Genomic DNA, 23,576 nt, shown 5'->3' with positions numbered 1-23,576 from the left:
TGCCGGTCTACGAATGGTAGAACGATGGGTTCGATGACGGTTTGGATGTACCTTGCACTATTCAGTGTCCCCTCGACGATCACCAGAGGTGTACAGCCAGTGTAGGAGATCGCTCCCCACACCATGATGCCGGGTGTTGGCCCTGTGTGCCTCGGTCGTATGCAGTCCTTACTGTGGCGCTCACCTGCACGGCGCCAAACACGCATACGACCATCATTGGCACCAAGGCAGAAGCGACTCTCATCGCTGAAGACGACACGTCTCCATTCGTCCCTCCATTCACGCCTGTCGCGACACCACTGGACGCGGGCTGCACGATGTTGGGGTGTGAGCGGAAGACGGCCTAACGGTGTGTGGGACCGTAGCCCAGCTTCATGGAGACGGTTGCGAATGGTCCTCGCCGATACCCCAGGAGCAACAGTGTCCCTAATTTGCTGGGAAGTGGTGGTGCGGTCCCCTACGGCACTGCGTAGGATCCTACGGTCTTGGCGTGCATCCATCCGTCGCTGCGGTCCGGTCCCAGGTCGACGGGCACGTGCACCTTCCGCCGACCACTGGCGACAACATCGATGTACTGTGGAGACCTCACGCCCCACGTGTTGAGCAATTCGGCGGTACGTCCACCCGGCCTCCCGCATGCCCACTATACGCCCTCGCTCAAAGTCCGTCAACTGCACATACGGTTCACGTCCACGCTGTCGCGGCATGCTACCAGTGTTAAAGACTGCGGTGGAGCTCCGTATGCCACGGCAAACTGGCTGACACTGACGGCGGCGGTGCACAAATGCTGCGCAGCTAGCGCCATTCGACGGCCAACACCGCGGTTCCTGGTGTGTCCGCTGTGCCGTGCGTGTGATCATTGCTTGTACAGCCCTCTCGCAGCGTCCGGAGCAAGTATGGTGGGTCTGACACACCGGTGTCAATGTGTTCTTTTTTCCATTTCCAGGAGTGTATTATGCCTCCTCATCGTCCTCTTATTAGAGCGTAGTTTTACGAAAAGGGACATGCTAAAGGGCTTGCCGCTTTTCAGGTGGAGCTCCACCTCACTTTCCTCGTGAGGTCATTCGGTTACTCTGTAACACAATTGGAGAAACCCAAATTATTGGCCAATAGTTCCAAACAACATAACTTGTGGTTGGCAGGAGAGCCAGTGCCAGTAGTGTCAGTGTCGCCCTAACCGTCGTCTGCTTCACGTCTGCTGTGCAGCGAGCTACCTTAATTTAAGTATTAACTGTATTTTTCTTACTTGTCACTTCTTCTTCTGCGTGTTTTTGCTTTTAGGAAGCTTTAATAGTCGAGTGCTATTAAGTGTTCCATAGATCTCGTGTTTGTTTTGAATACAGTCAGAGAGTCCCTTTAGTCAGCCATAGTGCCAGTAGTGTCAGTGTCGCCCTAACCGCCGTCTGCTTCACGTCTGCTGTGCAGCGAGCTACCTTAAGTATTAACTGTATTTTTCTTACTTGTCACTTCTTCTTCTGCGTGTTTTTGCTTTTAGGAAGCTTTAATAGTCGAGTGCTATTAAGTGTTCCATAGATCTCGTGTTTGTTTTGAATACAGTCATAGAGTCCCTTTAGTCAGCCATAGTGCTAGTAGTGCTAGTGTTTGTTTTGAATACAGTCCAGAGACAGGTAGTGCTATTTTCCTTGTTTTCTACAAGAAGTGGTTAGTAATCACAGTTTAGTCAATAATCAACCGCCTTTAGTGAATTAGCAGTCTATTAAAAAGTTTATTAACACTCTATAGTAAATTGATTTCTTAGGATGGATAGGATGTGTGGCTGCTGTGTACGGACGCAGGAGGAGATGACCTCTCTTCGCGAACAGCTGAGCGTGTTGATGGCCGCGGTTAGCCGTCTTCAGGCTGCTGCCTCGGAGTGTAGCGGCAGTGGGGAGTCTGCTGCGTCGCAAGGTACACCCCAGGTGTTACATGCTTCACCCACTGTCCCTGCTGTCGAGACATCTTCGCGGGTACCGGGAGCGGTTGGGCCACCCTCTCCCCAAGGGGAGTGGCGGGTTCAGCGGCGTTCGCGGCGCACGAGGCGGAGGGTCAATGTGGAGGCTGGCCGTGTGGCATCGCCCGCTCTGCCTGTGAGTGGACATGTGGCCGCTCCTTCAGCAAGGTCCGAGCAGGCACACGGGGGGAGGGGTTTATTAGTTATTGGGAGCTCCAACGTTAGGCGGGTGATGGAGCCCCTTAGGGAAATAGTGGAAAGGTCGGGGAAGAAGGCCAGTGTTCACTCTGTCTGCTTGCCGGGGGGTCTCATCCGAGATGTGGAGGAGGCCCTACCGGCGGCGATAGAGAGCACTGGGTGCACCCGACTGCAAATTGTTGCTCATGTCGGCACCAATGACTCCTGCCGTCTGGGTTCAGAGGTCATCCTCAGTTCGTACAGGCGGTTGGCGGAGTTGGTGAAGGCGGAAAGCCTCGCTCGCGGGGTGGAATCAGAGCTAACTATTTGTAGTATCGTTCCCAGAACCGATCGCGGTCCTCTGGTTTGGAGCCGAGTGGAAGGCTTAAACCAGAGGCTCAGACGATTCTGCGGAGAGCTGGGGTGCAAATTTCTCGACCTCCGCTATCGGGTGGAGAAATGTAGGGTCCCCCTGAATAGGTCAGGCGTGCACTACACGCCGGAAGCGGCTACGAGGGTAGCGGAGTACGTGTGGAGTGCACATGGGGTTTTTTTAGGTTAGAGAATTCCCTCCCTAGGCACGACAAGACGCCTTCTGAGACGCGGCAAGGCAGGAGTAGGCAAAATGCAACAAGGAATAACAATATTAATGTGCTTATAGTAAACTGCAGCAGCGTCTATAGAAAGGTCCCAGAACTGCTCTCATTAATAAACGGTCACAACGCCCATATAGTACTAGGAACAGAAACTTGGCTGAAACCAGACGTAAACAGTAATGAAATCCTAACCTCGGATTGGAATGTATACCGCAGAGATAGGCTGGACAGTGAAGGGGGAGGCGTGTTTATAGCGATAAGAAGTGCAATAGTATCGAAGGAAATTGACGGAGATTCGAATTGTGAAATGATTTGGGTGAAGGTCACGGTTAAAGCAGGCTCAGACATGGTAATTGGATGTCTCTATAGGCCCCCGGGCTCAGCAGCTGATGTGGCTCAGCACCTGAAGAATAATTTGGAAAATATTTCGAGTAGATTTCCCCACAATGTTATAGTTCTGGGTGGAGATTTTAATTTGCGGGATATAGACTGGGAGACTCAAACGTTCATAACGGGTGGCAGGGACAAAGAATCCAGTGAAATATTTTTAAGTGCTTTATCTGAAAACTACCTTGAGCAGTTAAACAGAAAACCGACTCGTGGCGATAACATATTAGACCTTCTGGTGACAAACAGACCCGAACTATTTGAATCAGTTAATGCAGAACAGGGAATCAGCGATCATAAAGCGGTTACTGCATCGATGATTTCAGCCGTAAATAGAAATATTAAAAAAGGTAGGAAGATTTTTCTATTTAGCAAAAGTGACAAAAAGCAGATTTCAGAGTACTTGGTGGCTCAACACAAAAGTTTTGTCTCAAGTACAGACAGTGTTTAGGATCAGTGGACAAAGTTCAAAACCATGGTACAATATGCGTTAGATGAGTATGTGCCAAGCAAGATCGTAAGAGATGGAAAAGAGCCACCGTTGTACAACAACCGAGTTAGAAAACTGCTGCGGAAGCAAAGGGAACTTCACAGCAAACATAAACATAGCCAAAGCCTTGCAGACAAACAAAAATTACGCGAAGCGAAATGTAGTGTGAGGAGGGCTATGCGAGAGGCTTTCAATGGATTCGAAAGTAAAGTTCTATGTACTGACTTGGCAGAAAATCCTAAGAAATTTTGGTCCTATGTCAAAGCGGTAGGTGGATCAAAACAAAATGTCCAGACACTCTGTGACCAAAATGGTACTGAAACAGAGGATGACAGACTAAAGGCCGAATTACTAAATGTCTTCTTCCAAAGCTGTTTCACAGAGGAAGACTGCACTGTGCTCCCTTCTCTAGATTGTCACACAGTTGACAAAATGGTAGATATCGAAGTAGACGACAGAGGGATCGAGAAACAATTAAAATCGCTCAAAAGAGGAAAGGCCGCTGGTCCTGATGGAATACCAGTTCGATTTTACACAGAGTACGCGAAGGAACTTGCCCCCCTTCTTGCAGCGGTGTACCGTAGGTCTCTAGAAGAGCGAAGCGTTCCAAAGGATTGGAAAAGGGCACAGGTCATCCCCGTTTTCAAGAAGGGACGTCGAACAGATGTGCAGAACTATAGACCTATATCTCTAACGTCGATCAGTTGTAGAATTTTGGAACACGTATTATGTTCGAGTATAATGTCTTTTCTGGAGACTAGAAATCTACTCTGTAGGAATCAGCATGGGTTTCGAAAAAGACGGTCGTGTGAAACCCAGCTCGCGCTATTCGTCCACGAGACTCAGAGGGCCTTAGACACGGGTTCACAGGTAGATGCCGTGTTTCTTGACTTCCGCAAGGCGTTTGACACAGTTCCCCACAGTCGTTTAATGAACAAAGTAAGAGCATACGGACTATCAGATCAATTGTGTGATTGGATTGAGGAGTTCCTAGATAACAGAACGCAGCATGTCATTCTCAATGGAGAGAAGTCTTCCGAAGTAAGAGTGATTTCAGGTGTGTCGCAGGGGAGTGTCATAGGACCGTTGCTATTCACAATATACATAAATGACCTGGTGGATGACATCGGAAGTTCACTGAGGCTTTTTGCAGATGATGCTGTGGTGTATCGAGAGGTTGCAACAATGGAAAATTGTACTGAAATGCAGGAGGATCTGCAGCGAATTGACGCATGGTGCACGGAATGGCAATTGAATCTCAATGTAGACAAGTGTAATGTGATGCGAATACATAGAAAGATAGGTCCCTTATCATTTAGCTACAAAATAGCAGGTCAGCAACTGGAAGCAGTTAATTCCATAAATTATCTGGGAGTAGTCATTAGGAGTGATTTAAAATGGAATGATCATATAAAGATGATCGTCGGTAAAGCAGATGCCAGACTGAGATTCATTGGAAGAATCCTAAGGAAATGCAATCCGACAACAAAGGAAGTAGGTTACAGTACGCTTGTTCGCCCAATGCTCGAATACTGCTCAGCAGTGTGGGATCCGCACCAGGTAGGATTGATAGAAGAGATAGAGAAGATCCAACGGAGAGCAGCGCGCTTCGTTACAGGATCATTTAGTAATTGCGAAAGCGTTACGGAGATGATAGATAAACTCCAGTGGAAGACTCTGCAGGAGAGACGCTCAGTAGCTCGGTACGGGCTTTTGTTAAAGTTTAGAGAACATACCTTCACCGAAGAGTCAAGCAGTATATTGCTCCCTCCTACGTATATCTCCCGAAGAGACCATGAGGATAAAATCAGAGAGATTAGAGCCCACACAGAAGAATACCGACAATCCTTCTTTCCAAGTACAATACGAGACTGGAATAGAAGGGAGAACCGATAGAGGTACTCAGGGTACCCTCCGCCACACACCGTCAGGTGGCTTGCGGAGTATGGATGTAGATGTAGATGTAGATGTAGAGCCAAGCGTATAACTAAAGGAGGCCGAAATGCACGCGTTTTGGCTCACGCAGGCTGGCGTGAGGTCTGGAACATGACAAGGGAATTAAAATTGAGAAAAACGGAAGTAGCTGGTGGAATACTTAACTTTAATCCATTCATGGAGAACGTCTCTCTTTATGGTACATGATTCACAATATCAATAGTATGGATACTGGCGCCTTGCTATGTCGTAGCAAATAACGTAGCTGAAGGCTATGCTAACAATCGTCTCGGCAAATGAGAACGTAATTTTTCAGTGAACCATCGCTAGCAAAGTCGGCTGCACAATTGGGACGAGTGCTAGGAAGTCTCTCTACACCTGCAGTGTGGCGGCGCTCGGTCTGCAATCACTGATAGTGGCGACACGCGGGTCCGACGTATACTACCGGACCGCGGCCGATTTAAAGGCTACCACCTAGCAAGTGTGGTGTCTGGCGGTGACACCACAATGACTACCAGGATCACCAGATTTGAACCATCTCATTTCGGAATTAAAATGTGTTTCTTCCAATGATTCATTCATTATTTTTCTTCCTCATGTCCTTACAAAGCTTCATTGTCCTACGGTCACTGGTTTTTAATGAGGATCATATCAAGCAGCGAAACGTTTACTATAACCATCCTGTATTTTGCGTGCGCTCTACACGAGATGCGTTTTCGAGGTAATAATATATGCTCATTGGCTGGTTTTGGAACGTTGGCTCTAGCAGTGCACAACTTCATTCCTGTAACACACGCCACTGCAAGCTATTGAAAATTTCTATGACCCACTCAGGTTAAATGTACCTGTGTCAAGTGTGCAGCTCTTCTTCGACTCCTGTCTTTTCTCCGTTACCTATTTTGACAAAAGCTGGAAATAATAAAAACTGACTCATCCACATGATTACTAAAAGCAGTCCATTAAGTTTAGGTTGCATCATAAATTAAACAAATCTAAAGACTGTCAATTCAATTAAATACTTGGGGACTAGAATTACCAACAACTAAAATGGGAATGATAACGCAGATAATGTTATGGAAAAGGCAAATCGAAGACAGTGTTTTGATGGCAGAACACTAAGAAGATGCAAAAGGTCTACTAGTCTACCTACATTAAGCTTCTTCGTCCTCTTCTGCAATATTGCTGTGAAACATGCGACCTACAACATATAGGACTACCAGAGGACATCCAAAAAACTCAAAGAAGGGCACCTAGTTTTGTATTGTCACAAAACAGTGAGGCTGTGTCATGGATATGAAATGTGAGTTGACGTGGCAATCATAGAAACAAAGGCAATTTGCGATTCGGCGAAATCTCTTCACGAAATTTCAATCATCAATTCTCTCCTCCAAATACGAAAATATCTTGTTCGTGAGAGCTTACATAAGGAGAAATGATCGTTGTAATAAAATAAGAGGAATCGGAGTCGCAGGAAAGATTTAAGTGATCCTTTTTCATGCGGGCTGTTCGAGAGAGGAACGGAATACAAACAGTCTAAAGGTGGTTCGATGAACCCTCTGTCAGCCACTTAAGAGTTATCCTGTAGATGAAGACGGAAATGAGGCTCCAGTCTACTCTGAATCAATACTCGAATCAGGATGTTATAAGTGTTAAGAGCATGATGCAAATCTAGCTACAAGTTCAGTTTAAGGGAAGACACAATGATTACGTGTGTTGTTTCAGATGCCAGCAGCCCAGTGCTGAGGACACCTGCTGTTGTTCCGACTCCGACACCAGCTACAGGTGATGATGAGGATCACTTCATTGAGACATCGCCTCTTATTCATGACCAGCCTGTGACGTATGGGTGTCATGAGGACATCAGCTAGCCAACTCCACTTCTCAGCAAGTCGACGAAGCGCAAGCATTGCAGTTTGTGCATCACAGGGGGTCTAACATGGCCGAGGAAGTGTTAATCTTGCTGTGGCAACAAATCAGCTCCAGAAAAATGTGAATGGGGGCCTTAAGTTCAGTGTTTCAGGCAGGACATCTCATTCAGAAATGTATTAAGTTAAGCTACTTGGACAACTAGGTGGAGACCTTTGGTATAGTCATAGCGAGTTATTTTGTGACCTTTTGCCAAAGCGTATGTAAGTATTTAGAAATTCATGGAAAGGAAATCAACCATGCGAACTTTCAAGAAAGTGTTGAACTGTCTCCCATTTTGGGACTTGAATCCTCTTCTCTGTTTTTCATAGATAACGTTCTAGTCTACTAATGGAGCCATCCAGCGCAGTTCATGTTTCTATGGAGAACATCGTTTTCTTTGTATTCACACCCCAGGGTATTCTCCACTATTCATCTCTTGACTAGTGCACCTATGACTGATGAAAGCCACAGAGATTGTGTTAGTCGCAGAGTAGGAGCTAGAGACAGTATGTCTGTTTGGCGTCTGGTAGCAACTGTTAATGACGCAGCAGGTTCGTTATATATGCTGCCATTAGGAGGCTGTCTCCGTGTGTAATATCCGAGCTATCGTTAGCCTAGCACAATGCTGGGGGAAAAGACCGGCATTCGCTGATAACCAATCAAATCATCAACGCCACTGGTGGCAGCATGGTTGAGTGCCTAAATAACGTGAAATTTTGATGCAAATATCCAGCCATGCGCTCAAAAAAGATTCAGTCAGGAATTTAGTTGTGCAAATAGAAATGTGATGATCAGTACCAACATGAAGTTTAAGGGAGACCTCTTTACAAATATTAAGATCAATATTTGGCTCTTTAGACCATTTGTAGTTTAAGTATCTCAAAGCTTCTTCCAAATACTAAATACACACAGTGAGTCATTTGGGTTAAGACTTTAAAATATCTCTAGAAACTGAGCAATAAACAATAAAATAATAAAGGACAATGGAGGATATAGAACGAAACTATTTTTTTTCGCTAGATGGAACTTTCGTCAATGCAATAGAGAGTAACAGCACTTTGGGAAACACTTCTTTAAACGGTATTTGCCGTGACACTACTGAGCAGGAGAGAGGTTTGTCCTACTAAGTTTCTATTTTCAGCGTTTTAGAAGACTGTCATGTTGTAGGTGTGCACTATAGGACCTCCTGTTCTGAATTCTGATATTAATCCTGGGTTGAAGAACACCATCATACAAAAGACTTTCAATAGTGTTTCAGGCTGATTTTTAGTATGTAAGCTATTTTTGATCAAGATCGTAAGTTTAAACAGTAAGTGAAATGTATTCTTGAAAATGTTTCGGATTTGCCGCCGGATCGTAAAATCAACTCTATTCAATATTTCGGCGATTCAACTCTCCGCCATCTTCAGGAGTCCCACTGAGAACTGATGCCAAGGCTGCAAACCGACATCATATATGGGCCTCCGTATCGTACACGGCGTATGCTTTGCCTATCACAATTGTTGCCCTATGGGACTGGGCAGGTGGCATCGCCCTTAATAGAACATCGGGAGCAACGTTGTATCGCACTCAGAGACTATTTTCAAACACTCGGTTAGGTCGCACCGATAAAGCCACGTGATTGCTTTCTTCATCCTACTCTACGTAGGTAGAACAAAGTTTATGATATTCGGACTGGCGCTAACGTGGAGATCGGCGGAATGAAACATGCGGTTCTGTTCTGGAGGTAAACGGCAGCAGAGATTAAAAAGTGAACGAATAACCAAAACAAGTCCAAAGCGTAGCAAAGTCGTCTCAAGCGTATACGACAGACCAGTAACGGAAACACGATAGCAAATTGTGCTAGAAAGACATTACAATGCTCCAAAGGATTCTGTTCAACGAGGGTAGTCAATCTTTTTTACCTACCGCCCACTTCCGTATCGCTGTTTAGTTGCAAAATTTTCTAACTGCCCACTGGTTCCAAAGTAATGGTTACTTATGAAGTATGGAACTATCTTTACCTATAAAATTTACAAAAGAGAGTTACAGTAAATTAATAATAATTATGTACCAAATTCTTTAATAAAAATATTATGGAAACCTAATGAAAATGTTTTTAAGACCCCTTCCGCCTACGGCCCACCATGGAAATTGGAAAGCCCGTTTGTGGGTGAGTGAGACCTGGTTGACCACCAATACTGTACAAAAAAGATAACCCAAAGTGACCATCAGTTTGATTCAAATACCATACAATAATTATCGATAATGGCTGTAGATAACATAACCATAAAATTTTACAATAAAGAACTTCTCCCTGCTTTTAGTTGAGAAAGAGGCAGACAGACAGAGTGAGTTTGATTCCTACCAGTGTTCATGGATGTCATGATTCCAACTGGATAACAACAACTCTTTGGTCGCATGGATGCGAACTGACCACAAAAGAAAGTCGATTTTCACTATAGTTTGAAGAGACAGTGACAAAAAACCTACTCAGTATAAAACTGACTCAAAAGTAACACGATCTGCAAGAAATAAAAATGAGAACATGAAATGCGTAGATCAAGAGAAAAGCATGCAATGATCTGACCTGTGTATATGGAACAGTATGTTGAAACTGCGTGCCTCATCCAATAATGTGATGTGATTTTGCCAACGTCTCTATGGTAACGCCTCGGTGTTGTCGCAGCTTGTCAGGGAAACGGTTCCTGGGGATTTACTAGGACCGTGAATCTGTAATCAGAAAATATTTAAAGAAAAAATGCGTGAAGTAAATTAATATTGTATAAGGCCCAATAATCTGTTTTACTTCTGGAAACTTCAAAATCAAACCTCTATACGAGAAGTTTCCCAATCCTGTTAAAATTCTGAGAATAAAATCCTTTGATAGTGTAAACAGTAAAACACTCTAAAGCTAATTTGATAAATAATGACAATGTATACTGTAATTTTGCTTACCAGTAACAGTTAAACCCAGCTAACTTTGCATCTAAACAGGAATGAACGCAAATATGATGTGAAGTGGCATGTAAGCATAGACTGCCTACTTTGACAACTGTCAGATTCAAAGTCCCCTCTAATATGCTAACTCGAACCAATGGCGAATAAGCTACTTCTCTGTAATTGGTCGGTGTAAGTAACTTTAATGATGAATGCCTCAACTTACACGTCTGGCCACATTTCACAGTACAACCCATAAAGTCTCCTATCTAAACTACTGTGTATACACATCGAAGCACACCCTTCCAAAGACACCCACAACACATGCAACGACTAGTACAAATACACTCAATAGCAAAACAAATAAATGGTGGCAATAGCTACCGTTAGTGGTGGGGTCAACAATCACTTAAGGTGAACAGTCTTTACAATACACTACTATACTTTTACTTATGGAGACAAACATTAAGAGATAGTCTATTACAAAGCAGAAAGAAATTAAATTGGTTGAAATTGTGAGTTTCTCGAAGAGAGGACTGCTTTTGAGTCTTATCTGTTCTAGGTCGGCGTGATGTGGGGACGGTGGTAGAAGCAGTTTGAAGTTGCTGATATGAATCCTGGAAGTTCATCCAGTCGTGCTCCTGGCATCCTGTTTCGGCTGGCGGTGGTACTGAGTTGCGTAGCATCCACTTGGCATAGGCTGGAACAAAGTAACTGTTTATACAGCACCTAAGTCGTATTAGTTCAACGGCAACTTTCACACACGTTAGTTTGGCACAGTCCATATGAAGTGTTTAAATTAATATTCCATTTGCTATATTTAGCAATTGCGAAGTTTGACAGTCCTTCTACTGTTAATAATCGTGGTTCACAGTAAGACTGTTCCCGCAAAAACAGTCACTTACGTAGCAACACAGTTCACAGTTTCCACAGAGGCTGTTAGTGTTTTAGCATACATCAGATATCGTAGTCAAGGAAATGAGCAATATTAAATTCACAGTTTATGTAATGCAGCTCAACTCTGAACCGACGACAAAACTGTCTGTTCAGGAGTACATTGTCACTTCCACAAGCATCATCTTGCAGAAACCAATAGTATTTGCGTAATACAACATCTGTTCAGAATATCCATCATAAAGTCAACTTTCAAACCGGTCTAACACACTAGAGTCCAGTATTAATATCGCATTAAACACAACTTATTACTACACACAGTACTTGCTTCCGTACTGCCACGCTTAGCGTCATCTGCGACTGACTCCCACACTGTTTGACCCAACAACTGTCGATATCTCTGCACTCTACAGTTCCTACAACACTTCTGCCTATTGCATTCCGTTTCACACAGTTTAATAAAACTAACTGAAAGATCATCAGAAAAAATCTAAGTCCTTACACAAGGAAAGCATATAGAAACAGAAAAGTAAACATAGTAACACCTCATGTTGTACACTATATAGCCAAATGAAAAATATTCTATGTCTCCATAAATACATCAATGAAGTACGAGGTAGTAATAGAAAGGAAAAAATTTATGTCTCGTTATTAGTAATTTTAGACTGGGTGTTGTGTCGTCTTCATCATCATCATTCATCACCATTAAGGTCGAACGAAAGCAATGGCAAACCCCCTCCGCTAGTACCTTGCCTAGTACGGCGGTGCGGGTCTCCCGCATCGTCCCCTTCGCTCCTCGGAGCATGGGAACTCGTCATCATCATCATCATCTTCATTAGTCATGGCATCACAAGCTCTTGTAGACGGCTACGGTTTTCGCCTGCAGTCGTTGCCGCTTCACAGTTGAAAGCTGGCAACAGTGCTACTAGCTGCCAGGGATCTACTTACGCTGTCTCGACTATGGAGCGTCGACGCTACACAAAAGCCAGTTTATGTTCGACCACATTGTCTCACAACAAAATTCTCACTCACAGCCCGTGATTGCCTCCCGCTGTCTAAACTGCTGGAACTCCACGGGTCGTTCCATGCGCGGCTACACATACAAGTAACAAATCTTCCTTGTTTTGGAATTATCATCATTGCTTGAAGATGTTAGCTTTCCAGTATGTTAAAACCATGTCATTTCACCATTATTGTTGATCACAATAAACTCTGTATATGAATTTCTGTTTGTTGCTTCGGTTTCGTCCATCATTTGATAAACTTTTCCGTTGCAATTAAAACAGGGTACCTAAATTTAAATAGTAAAGTTGTTTTCTGTTTCATTAACAACAGCCTCATCTAATAGAAATTGAATAGTGCCATCTAGTTGTCCCTGTCGTTCATGCGAATTTGATCTTTATTGTTCTTTTGGGGCTGCACAGTTCTCCAGATATATTGATGTCTCAAATTAAATACCTTACACTCTGCAGAGCCAACTTCGGTATCACTGCATATGAAAATCCATTACATTTTTTAAAATAATGAGCATGTTCAAACCGTCATTGACAAGAACCCTCCATTAGTTAGCTTTCCTCGAGGAGTAGAAAGTTACATATTGCTCTGCCTGAAATTTACGCCTCTTCACCATCAAGTGTGCACTCAGACTAGCCAGTTTTACCTAGACGTCTGTCGCTTCATCCAGAACAAAGACTATTGCAGCTGGACGTATGCTGTGATAGCGGCAGGGTTCAATTGTCTCGTGGGGTGCAGCAAAATAAAGCATTTTCAACATGTTTCTGAAAAGAGGTTATTTTCCACCTTAAATAGATGCAAATATTTCAGAAACCTTCCCACAGGTAAAATATGTCTCTGACTCCTTCAGCTGAAGATTTCCGCAACATCATCTGTTCAGCCAAATATGTCTCTGACTCCTTCAGTTGAAGAGTTCCCCAACATCATCTATTCCAGCTGTCAGCGACTACACACAGCTAGGAAGACAAATGGATTTCATGTACAAGTAAACGAAAACAAATGATACTGAAAAAACTTATGGACAATGAATATTCGAAACGGATTATATGCAATGAAAAATTATATAATTTGCAAACTGACTGTGTGTAACTTGCTGTGAAGGACACACGTAAGTATTCTGTATGTTAACTGTGTCTTAATTTTGGTCTATAACCTTTTATGATGTAAATGATGTACAAATATTTTTTGTGTATTCGGTTTTATAAGAATTAAATATGACCAAACTTGTCAATTTTTCTTATTTATCACAACGCTAGGTTACTGCACATCTCTTTTCCGAACAATTACCCTAGTTTTACAACTGCAAAACAATAACTAATATGTCTCCAGTTGCTAATAACCAGAGTGTTAATGCCACTTTCTTCAGGTTACGCTGGTTGCCAGTAATTCGAGTTCTGCTTTTCGTTTTCTGTTGTAATGAGAAGCCAGCGAGAAATATTAGGCCACATATGTTCAGTGCTAAGCTGTAACTACAGTTTAGTGCGAAATGCGATGCCACGACGAATTTTATGTTAACGTACATTTTCCGACACATCAGCAACATAAACTGTATTCAAAATTAAAGCGTTTTGAAGAGATATTTAATTTGATGTATCGCTAAAACAGTGCATTTTCATAATACGCTAGTGCAAATGTGGAAACTTCTAAATATGGCATTTTAGCTTGGCACAAAGACGAATACAAATGTGATCCTTAGTTCGAGTATCTGTTAGAAAAGTTGAAGATGAAACAAAAAAACTTACGCATACAACTAGACGCAAACCTGGTTTCGTCACTTTCATAACGCGACATCTCTATCCACTCGGCCTTGATAGATACATACAAGCAGTACTGTTATTGCAAGGGTTTTACCGCCAAGTTGTTATTAACTGACACTTCGTTATAAGAACTTCCGTCAAGGGTAACTGGTTAGTGATAAATATTCATTGCGCCGTTCCCTTCAAATGGCAAACTGCAAGTTATAATACAAAACACCAAACGCGACGAAACTATCATGGCACATGTCGCATCACGTGACACGTCGGTTTGAAGTCACTTCCCACAGCGGCTGCTGATAGGAGAAAGAGTTGGGGTAGTTGGGTGGCTGGGTAAGGAGTCGCACAAGCTTTGACGTTTCCTTTACTGTGGACTGTGAGAGCGAGCACTACCGAGGGTCAACAACGGTATTACTGGCCTTACCGACATTAGCCGCCGAGGTTTTGTGAGAGTTATTACAGCTGTCTTCCACGTGTAAGTGACGCTGTGAACGTATAATTCTGATTTCAAAGTTACTTATAAAACAGCATACACGTTGGCGGCACTTGCACGCTCCTTTAAACACTGCATAAATCGGCTTAGTTCTGTGTGTATCTGAGAACCGTTCTTATGTTTAAACAGAACACTTTGAGGTATGAGCTTGTTCAAGATCGTGTAGAACTGTTATGTGCAACAATGACAGACAAAAGTTCTACAGTGGACCAAGATTATTAATGTTTACGTTCATTAAAGACATGGACTTCTCCAGAAATCGATAGATACTATATATCGTTACAACTACAAGCGAAAGACGTATCGACGTACGCCATCATTTGGTGTATGGAATTAAGTAAAACTTTCTACTAGGTTTGCACTGTATGACGCAGCTTCTGGCACTGGCCAGAAATTCGTTATAGCATTCTGATTTCTGATGTATTAAACCTCTTTTCTTCATCATTAATTATGCACTGGGCCGCAGCTCTCTACCTCGATCTATTAGAAGTCACTTTCTTCATTTCTGCATAATTAGACTTAATCGCTTTAACCACGACTTAAATAGGCAGTCATCAGTATTGGTATTATTTGTCACTAAAATTCTTTTGACAACTGGACACATCTGTACTCTTTCTGAAAAAAAGGGGTCTATAAACTTTTTATGAGACCTGTCCAAATTACTCTTATTACGCTCACATTGCAACCACTGCAATTTCGTAAGTGCATTGATGAAAGACATTCCACTTGCCTGTGCGCTATTAGTTTCCACTGTTATATTATAACTTCACTTACAGTGAGCTTAATTATCACTAACAACGTGAGAACAGCTAGGGGTCACACTGCAGCGCACAATTTACTTTTTGAGGAACGTGTGGGCGTAAATTTATAGAAGTGTTTGCCACGATCATTATCTTAGTCGTCAAACAGGGCCTAAGTGCGATGAAAGAGGAATTAAGCCTCACGTTTGAATGGTTTAATGTGACAAGTTGAGCTTCCTGTGTTTCATCAATCAAGACGACAGCTTCACATTGCGTAAGAATTGCTTGCCCTTGTACAATTCAGATAATAGATAGTGGCATAAATTGTTTGTGAAGTTTTCGTTAAGCGATATACAGCTGATTGGTTGGGCATGATCTAAGCTTATGTGATATATATGCATATAAGTGGATAATTTGATATTGTATACAGGGTGATTCACGAAGATATTAAAATATTTTAATACGAGAGTTGGAACCTAAATAGCTGCAACTATTTATTCACAAGCGATACAAAAGAGTTACATGTTAGTACCAAATGGTTCAAATGGCTCTAAGCACTATGGGACGTAACATCTGAGCTCATCAGTCCCCTAGACTTAGAACTACTTAAACTTAACTAACCCAAGGACGACACACACAGCCATGCCCGAGCCAGGATTCGAACCTGCGACCGTAGCAGAAGAGCGGTTGCGGACTGAAGTGCCTAGAACCGCTCGGGCACAACGGCCGGCGTGTACGACTGTGACGGTGTTATCCTAACGTATTACGTTCCTCCACGGCAGACCGTCAACGCACAGTATTACTGTTCGTTTTTGGAACATCAATTGCCAGCAGCTTTGAGAAAGAACCGCCGACGCTTTCTGCACAACCCACTCATTATTTTGCACGACAATGCGCGGGCGCATGTAGCGCAAGTTGTGGCTGCTCTGTTCGGTCGTTGGAACTGGAAAGTTCTGTACCATCCATTATACTTCCGGGACTTAAGTCCTAGTGACTTTGATTTGATTCCGAAGATGAAGGAAACACTTCGTGGTATTCGCTTCAGTACTGTTCCAGAGATTGGACAGGCAGTAGACCGCTCCATTCGCACCATCGACATAACAGACTCTGCTAACGGTATACTACGCCTCCCACATCGCTGGCAACGGGTTCTACACAACGCTGGTGACTACTTTGAAGGACAGTAACAGGTGCAAACATGCAACTCTTTTGTATCGGTTGTGAATAAATAGTTGCCACTGTTTGAGTTCCAACACTCTTATGTTATTCTACAAGTAAAATTAAAGAAAAAAGTTCAGATAAATGTAGGTCTGCAAATGTTTAGTTTGGAGTTACGGCTAATAAAAGATTGTGCCTGAAATTTAGCAACTTCGCTAATATGAAGCCATCACTAAACTGTACGAGGATAAAGTTAAGCACAACTGCCATTTATTTTGTTGTTATTGGACTGGTGAATATAATAAAACATGTCCCGGACTTGTATCTGCAGTAGTTTTCCAGAACATCCAGAGAAGCAAAGATAATTATACGAGTAATTATTTTTTACTTTCCATTAAGAAAGTAGAAATGATTATATCATTGTTGGTGAGTTGTTTCAGTCGGTTCCTAACCTTGAAAAGAGTTAGTTTTCTCAATTGTTCAGTGATAGAACGTAATAATTAATAAAAGCAGATTATCTCACACATTCTTACAGTTTCAGTTAAGATTATTAACATCATTTTTCCAAAATTAAATTCGCTACAACTTCTGTTAAAAACTTTGTGCAGTTGTCTAGAATTTAAAAAACAAATTAGGCCAAGTAGTTAATAAATTAAAAATTGTGTGAAATTATTCATTTGCTTCTCTGGATGTTCTGGGAAACTACTCCAGATACACGTCTATGTTTACATGAAATTTTTTCTTTAGTTTCACCTGTAGAATAATACATTAAAATATATGCATATCTTCGTGAATCACTCTGTATGTATGGTGTCTCTTCTTTCATGGTGTCCAAAAAAGACAGACACCATTTTGAAACTGCAGCTACTGTGAAGCAAAACACAAGCGAATTAATGATGTTAGCTGCCAGTAAACATTAACTTACATCAATGGGCCAAGTTGAAAATTTGTTACAGACCCAGGTTCCAATCCTGGTCTGGCACATATTTTCTGCTTGCCCTATTGATATAAATCAGTACCCACCGGTATCTAACGTATTTAATTCCTTGTGTCTCCATAAGTTTATACTTTTCTTGGTGCTGAAATGATTCTTTTACTATTCATCTGTGTTTCCATATTGCCTCTGAAATATGCTAGAGCTACTAGTAAAATTTCCTTGTTTCACGGCACTGACAGATTTTCACTTCAGTAGAGATTAGATTAGATTAGTTTTTCATTCTATAGATCTGTGCTGAGGAGATCCTCGTGGATGTGGACCATGTCAATTTTTTAAAGCTGAAATAGCAATACTAATAGTATGAATATATACAATACATCATTTGTTTCTGTTAAAAAATTCGTCAATGGAGTAGAAGGAGTTGGCCACTAGTAAGTCTTTCAGGCTCCTTTTAAATTGGTTTTTATTTGTAACTAAATTTTTTATGTTTGCTGGCAAATTGTTGAAGATTTACGTTCTTGTGCAGATCATTTTTGTTCCTGGTATTGTATGTGTGAACTGAGCTATTTGTTGGAAAAAGAGATATATTATTTAGGACACATTTCTATAAGGAGTAAATATACTGAGAGGCAGTAGTTAGTGTACCCAGTTCTTTGAAGAGGTTTCGACACGACGTCTGTGAATTTATTCCACAAATAACACGTATTACACGCTTTTGGACTCTGAAAAATTTTTGTTTGACTTGAAGAGTTATCCCAAAATATTATACCATATGACATTATGGAATGAAAGTAGGCAAAGTATGCAAGCTTTTTCATTTTTATGTCGCCTATCTCTGCTAACACTCAAATTGCAAAAACAGATTTGTTAAAGCGTTTCTGCAGTTCTGTGGTGTGCCCCTCGCAACTGAATTGATTATCAAGTAGTAATCCCAGGTATTTAAGACTGTCAACCTCTTCTATCTGTTCTTCTTCATACTTTATGCATATGCTGGGTGGAAACCCCTTACAGGTTCTGAATTGCATATAGTGAGTCTTGTCGAAGTTTAATGTCAGTGAGTTGGCTTTAAACCATTTATTAATATCCATGAAAATATCATTAGCAGATCTTTCTAGAACTACACTCGACATACTATTTATTGCAATATGTGTGTCATATTCAAACAAAACGAACTCTGCTTCTGGCAGTGTAACTGATGTGAGATCATTAATGTACACAAGAAAAAGCAATGGCCCTAAGATGGATCCTTGTGGGACACCACATGTAATTTCTACCCATTCTGATGACGACTGATGACTTAATTCACTAGTCCCTTGCACTGACACCCTTTGTTTCCTGTTAACGAGGTATGACTTGAACCATTTTGCAGCACTACCCATGACACCATAGAATTCTAACTTATTTAAAAGGATTTTGTGGTTCACACAATCAAATGCCTTTGACAAATCACAGAAAATACCTCCTGCTTGTAATTTGTTTTTTAATGAATTAAGTACATTTTCACTGTAGGTGTAAATAGCCTTCTCGATATCAGAACCCTTCAGAAATGCAAACTGTGTTCTTGATAATATGTTATTTTTGGTCAGATGCTGGAGAAGCTGCCTGTACATTCCCTTTTTCTAAAATTTTTGAGAATGCTGGCAAAAGTGAAATCGGTCTGTAGTTTGATGGTATCTCTTTATCCCCTTCCTTGAATAGAGGCTTAACATCTGCATATTTTAGCCAATTAGGAAATGTCCCAGTTGTAATTGACTGCTTACACAAGTAACTTAGAATTGTACTAAACTCACAAGAAGATGCCTTAATTAACTTTGTTAAAATTTCATTGTAACCACTAGAATGCTTTGTTTTCGAAGATTTTATTATGGGAGTTATTTCTTTTGGTGAAGTGAGTGACATATTCATGTACCTAAAGCTATTTATATAGGCTAGTTTCAGATATTCAAGGGCATTATTTTCTGATCCTGACAATTCCATTCTGTCAGTAACAGATATAAAGGCAAAAGTTTTTCCCCACACACGTCATTTAAAAGTTTGAGGAAGCTATTATCTGCTCTTCATTTCCCCCTATCTGTTTCTGCAGATCACTGGTCGCTGTTATAAACATAAACAAGTAAACAGTACAGTTATAGTAAAATCTGTTTTCCCATTTTCATGTTTTATTTTCCCGCCATTTACGCTACTTCCTGTTGGTCCTGTAATGTCCTGTTCTCTCAGTTAGTAGTTTTCCAGCCATTAAAACTTTCAGCTGACGAACATTTCCCCCATTTTGAGCTTTTGAACTACTACCACATGCTTCAATATCTATTTTCAAATCAATTTACTTGGTAACTACACTGCATTCCCACTCACCCACAACAAGTAGGATTAATTATAATATGCAACTGTACACTTTCCTTCAGAATCTACATCATTTTGGGTTGTATGAAAAATATGAGTGACATTTTAGGGTCACTTTCAAAATCTTACCGCAATGTACCATCTAGATACTCTACACTGCAGTAAAGCATCAAAGCATTTGGTTTTTTTCCCTCTTACGAGCAAATCGTATGACGCACAAAACAATATCCAAGAAACAACTGAATTCCCTTAGGGCGATTAGTATGTGCTAATTTTGCAAGTTTCTCATTGCCTTATTTTTCTAGACTGTTCGTTCACAAGTAATAATATTAGCAAAATTACTTGACTTTCAAATTTTATCCTTATGCCATCCACTGTTCCTGCGCAAACGGCTTATGAATGCGCCATGATATCTGGCATGACTTATAAGTGGCTGGAAAAGCACTCAAAACTTACTTTAGCTGCTTTAAGATAACCAACATTGGATATAATGACAACGAGAGCAATTTAAATGTCCTTTTCATGCTGACTACGTCACTCCTTAAATTATAAATTTGCAAGGTTCCCATGAAATCAATAAAATCATATACTTTAAGGAACAGTCAATCGCCTCTTGCAAACACTTCTGAGACATTTTGGGAGCTACTTTACTGGAAATGGTGAACGAGATATCGTAAGCCGAAAATATATCTCTCGGTTTCAAAGATGGTATTATCGTACCACCACCTAAAAACCGCAAAAGCAAGATTATTAAAACAAATAAGGCCCGTCACTTTCTTAAATATTGACTAAAGAACATGGCTAGGGCGGTTAAACTGTGCAACTAGTTTTAAGGAAGAGTTTAGGTACATGTCAAGACAGCGCCATATTCGGCCGAAGTGACATAATTAGTCCCTTCACACGAAGGGACTATGTTATTTGTGGTCAGATGGTTGAGAAGCTGCCTGTACATTCCTTTTTCTAAAATTTTTGAGAATGCTGGCGAAAGTGAAATCAGTCTGTAGTTTGATGGTATCTCCTTATCCCCTTCCTTGAATAGAGGCTTAACATCTGCATATTTTAGCCAATTAGGAAATGTCCCAGTTGTAATTGACTGTTTACACAAGTAACTTAGAACTGTAGTAACCTCACAAGGAGATGCCTTAATTAACTTTGCTGATATTTCACAATAGCGTTAATCACAACTATAATTACTGGACTATGCTACTTACATTGGGAATACAATATTAATCACTAGTGATATGTTGATTATACGCACGTCGGTATCTCGTCCGTGCGCAGTGGAAATTTCCTTATATAATTACTAGAATGCGTGAGTATGCGCCCTGCAGTGCGCAGTGACTTTTTATAAAATTAAAGAGTTTAAATTAGAGCGGCCAGTCTAACGCGCGAGGCTCTCCCTCGACTCCATTCCACAACATATAACAGAAGAAGTAATTGAAAAAAGACTAGGCATCCTTTCTGTGTCTCACCAGCGATCACATGCGACCGAGCACAAGGTAACTTGCATTGGCTTGCATGCTTTATTAAACAGGGTTCTCTGATAAAAAAAATATATTTACATGCTATGGCTAAAAATGTGCCTCTAAAAGCGACACTGGACGTTATGTGTGGTATCCACAAAGTAACTGCCAAAAACCCTCGGTGTTCACCTAGAAACAGTAGCAGACAAAGGGTCTCTTGTATCCGCCTGGTTTGGCCGACAAGAAAGGTTCGAGTAGGTTTGGTAGAGCAAAGTTTGCTTAGCAAAAGAGAATAGATCTGCTCCAAATTGTGGCTTCGTACAATGTAAGAATTAATCAATGACAAAGACAGTTACTTTCGAGTAAGGAATAAACAGTTTTGAAAAGGAAGTCTCTTCTCAAGTACTGAAAGAACATCAATGTTTATAGGGAGGCCGAAGGCCTGAATGAGATAGTCACTGCTTGCGGAAGAGCCAGTAAACACCAATATTGTCTGGAGGTTGAAGGCCTAAGGACGAAAACAAACACCGCCAGAAAACATCATTAAGTAGTAAATACACTGTACACTACTAAACTAGCCAAAATTCAAGTCCTAACGGGAGTTCAAAGTTAAAGTTCTGTACACTGAGACACAGTATGAGCTAAAGCTGCAGAAGGACAGTCAGGTTTCAAAGTTCTGGTATAAGGAAACACATTCACGTACGGGGTAGAAATAAACACAAGAAATCTTACGAGTCTCCTATCTGAATACTGGTACGCAAAGCGGCGTCGTCACTGTGGCAACTCCAAAGTGAGCTCCTGATTGATGGAATGAGATTGCATTTGGTGTCTGGCCTAGGGGGAACACACTCATCGCGGCTCGAGTGCCGACCCAAATACAGCCCAGGCGCCAGGATATCATAGCCACTACTTTCAGCCACTTGGCCCACGCAGAGAATAATTCCATGGGAACAGCGATGTCAGCGCTTGAGATGCTGTGTGGTGGCCAGATGGATCGTGACTGGGTGACTGTAGTCTGCAGGAAGGCTGGCCCCTAGAAGCTATGTGGCCGCTTGCCTCTGATGTAATGTTGGTTGCTGGTTTGGCAGGCGCAAGGCTTACCCACAGCAATGTTGAAACAACATTGCACGCTGCAAGTAGGCTGTTTAGGTTTTTATGTTGGTAACGCCACGTAGCGCTCTGTATGAAAGTTACTGACTGTGCTGTGTGCAGTCTGAGGCTGGTTGGCATTGTTGCAATATTTGCTACTGTACTGTTTCGCAGTTGGTTGTTAACAGCGCGTAGCGTTGTGCAGTTGGAGGTGAGCCGCCAGCAGTGGTGGACGTGGGGAGAGAGATGGCGAGGTTTTGAGAGAGGATGATCTGGACGTGTGTCCATCAGAGACAATAAATTTGTAAGACTGGATGTCATGAACTTTTGAACACTATAAGATAATTACATTGCTTGTTCTCTACCAAAATCTTTCATTTACTAACTATACGTATCAGTAGCTAGTGCCTTCAGTAGTTAGAATCTTTTATTCAGCTGGCAGTATTGGCGCACGCTGTATTGCAGTTGTTGTACTAACGAAGATTTTTGTAAAGTAAGTGATTCATGAAAGGTATAGCTTATTGTTAGTCAGGACCATTCTTTTGTAGGGATTTTTGAAAGTCAGACTGCGTAGCGCTAAAAATATTGTGTGTCAGTTTAGTGATGATCAGAATAAGTAAAGAGAGAAACGTCTGAGTACGTTCAGTTTCGCTCAGCTGTTTGAAAATAAAATAACCCAAGGGGTTTATGAGCACAGTAATTCATTAATTTTTCTAAGGGTACGTTTTAACGGACCTGCCAAAGGAAATTAGAAGCAGTGTCAAATTGTAGAGTGACAGGCAACTGAACGTGTAACAAAAGTGCAAACATTAAAAATCTCCTTAATAAGTAAACTGATTTAATTAGCACAAATAATTCCAGTGCCTGTTGCCATAAGAGACAACATCAAAGAGTGTTATGCTGCTTTATTATGAGGAAGAATGTTTTACAAGTACATTCCGACACTCTGACACTGCCAACCGCGAGGGGTGGTCTAAACGCCGCGGACCTAAGGAAAAAGTTAAAATCACTCCTGATTAACTGCAGACACAAAGGCACAGGAATCAGGAATCATAGTATTACGAAGACCTTTATCAAAAGATGGAGCCAGTAAGCATGAAGCTGGCGGCCGGCGTAACAACGATATCAAGAGTCTTAACAGATATTGAGTCATATGTTTTCGAGTTCAGCTACGTGCACAAGAACCACAAACCCCTGCACGTTTTAAGAGACATAGCCATAACTGTTCAACGAAGAACAGCAAGAAAAATCATCTACAGGAATATTGCCAGGAGGAATTTAACAGCAGAAAGGTTGTTAAATCTGTGTGGTACATGATCATCCAATAAAAA

General features: G+C 41.6%; 1 protein-coding gene across 1 annotated transcript in view; it reads left to right on the top strand.

Annotated features, from left to right (window-relative positions):
• The window catches only part of LOC126273412 (uncharacterized), a 125,071-nt gene extending 117,667 nt beyond the window's left edge, over positions 1–7,404 (top strand). The window contains exon 4 of the mRNA XM_049976963.1: positions 7,259–7,404. Within this exon, the coding sequence (XP_049832920.1) occupies positions 7,259–7,404 (146 nt within the window). The remainder of the gene's footprint in view (positions 1–7,258) is intronic.
• The last annotated feature ends 16,172 nt before the right edge of the window (positions 7,405–23,576 follow it).

The sequence above is a fragment of the Schistocerca gregaria genome, chromosome 5 (assembly GCF_023897955.1).
Source record: "Schistocerca gregaria isolate iqSchGreg1 chromosome 5, iqSchGreg1.2, whole genome shotgun sequence".
Taxonomy (NCBI): domain Eukaryota; kingdom Metazoa; phylum Arthropoda; class Insecta; order Orthoptera; family Acrididae; genus Schistocerca; species Schistocerca gregaria.
The sequence above is the reverse complement of the archived record's forward strand: the minus strand, read 5'-3'. Positions and strand labels throughout refer to the sequence as shown.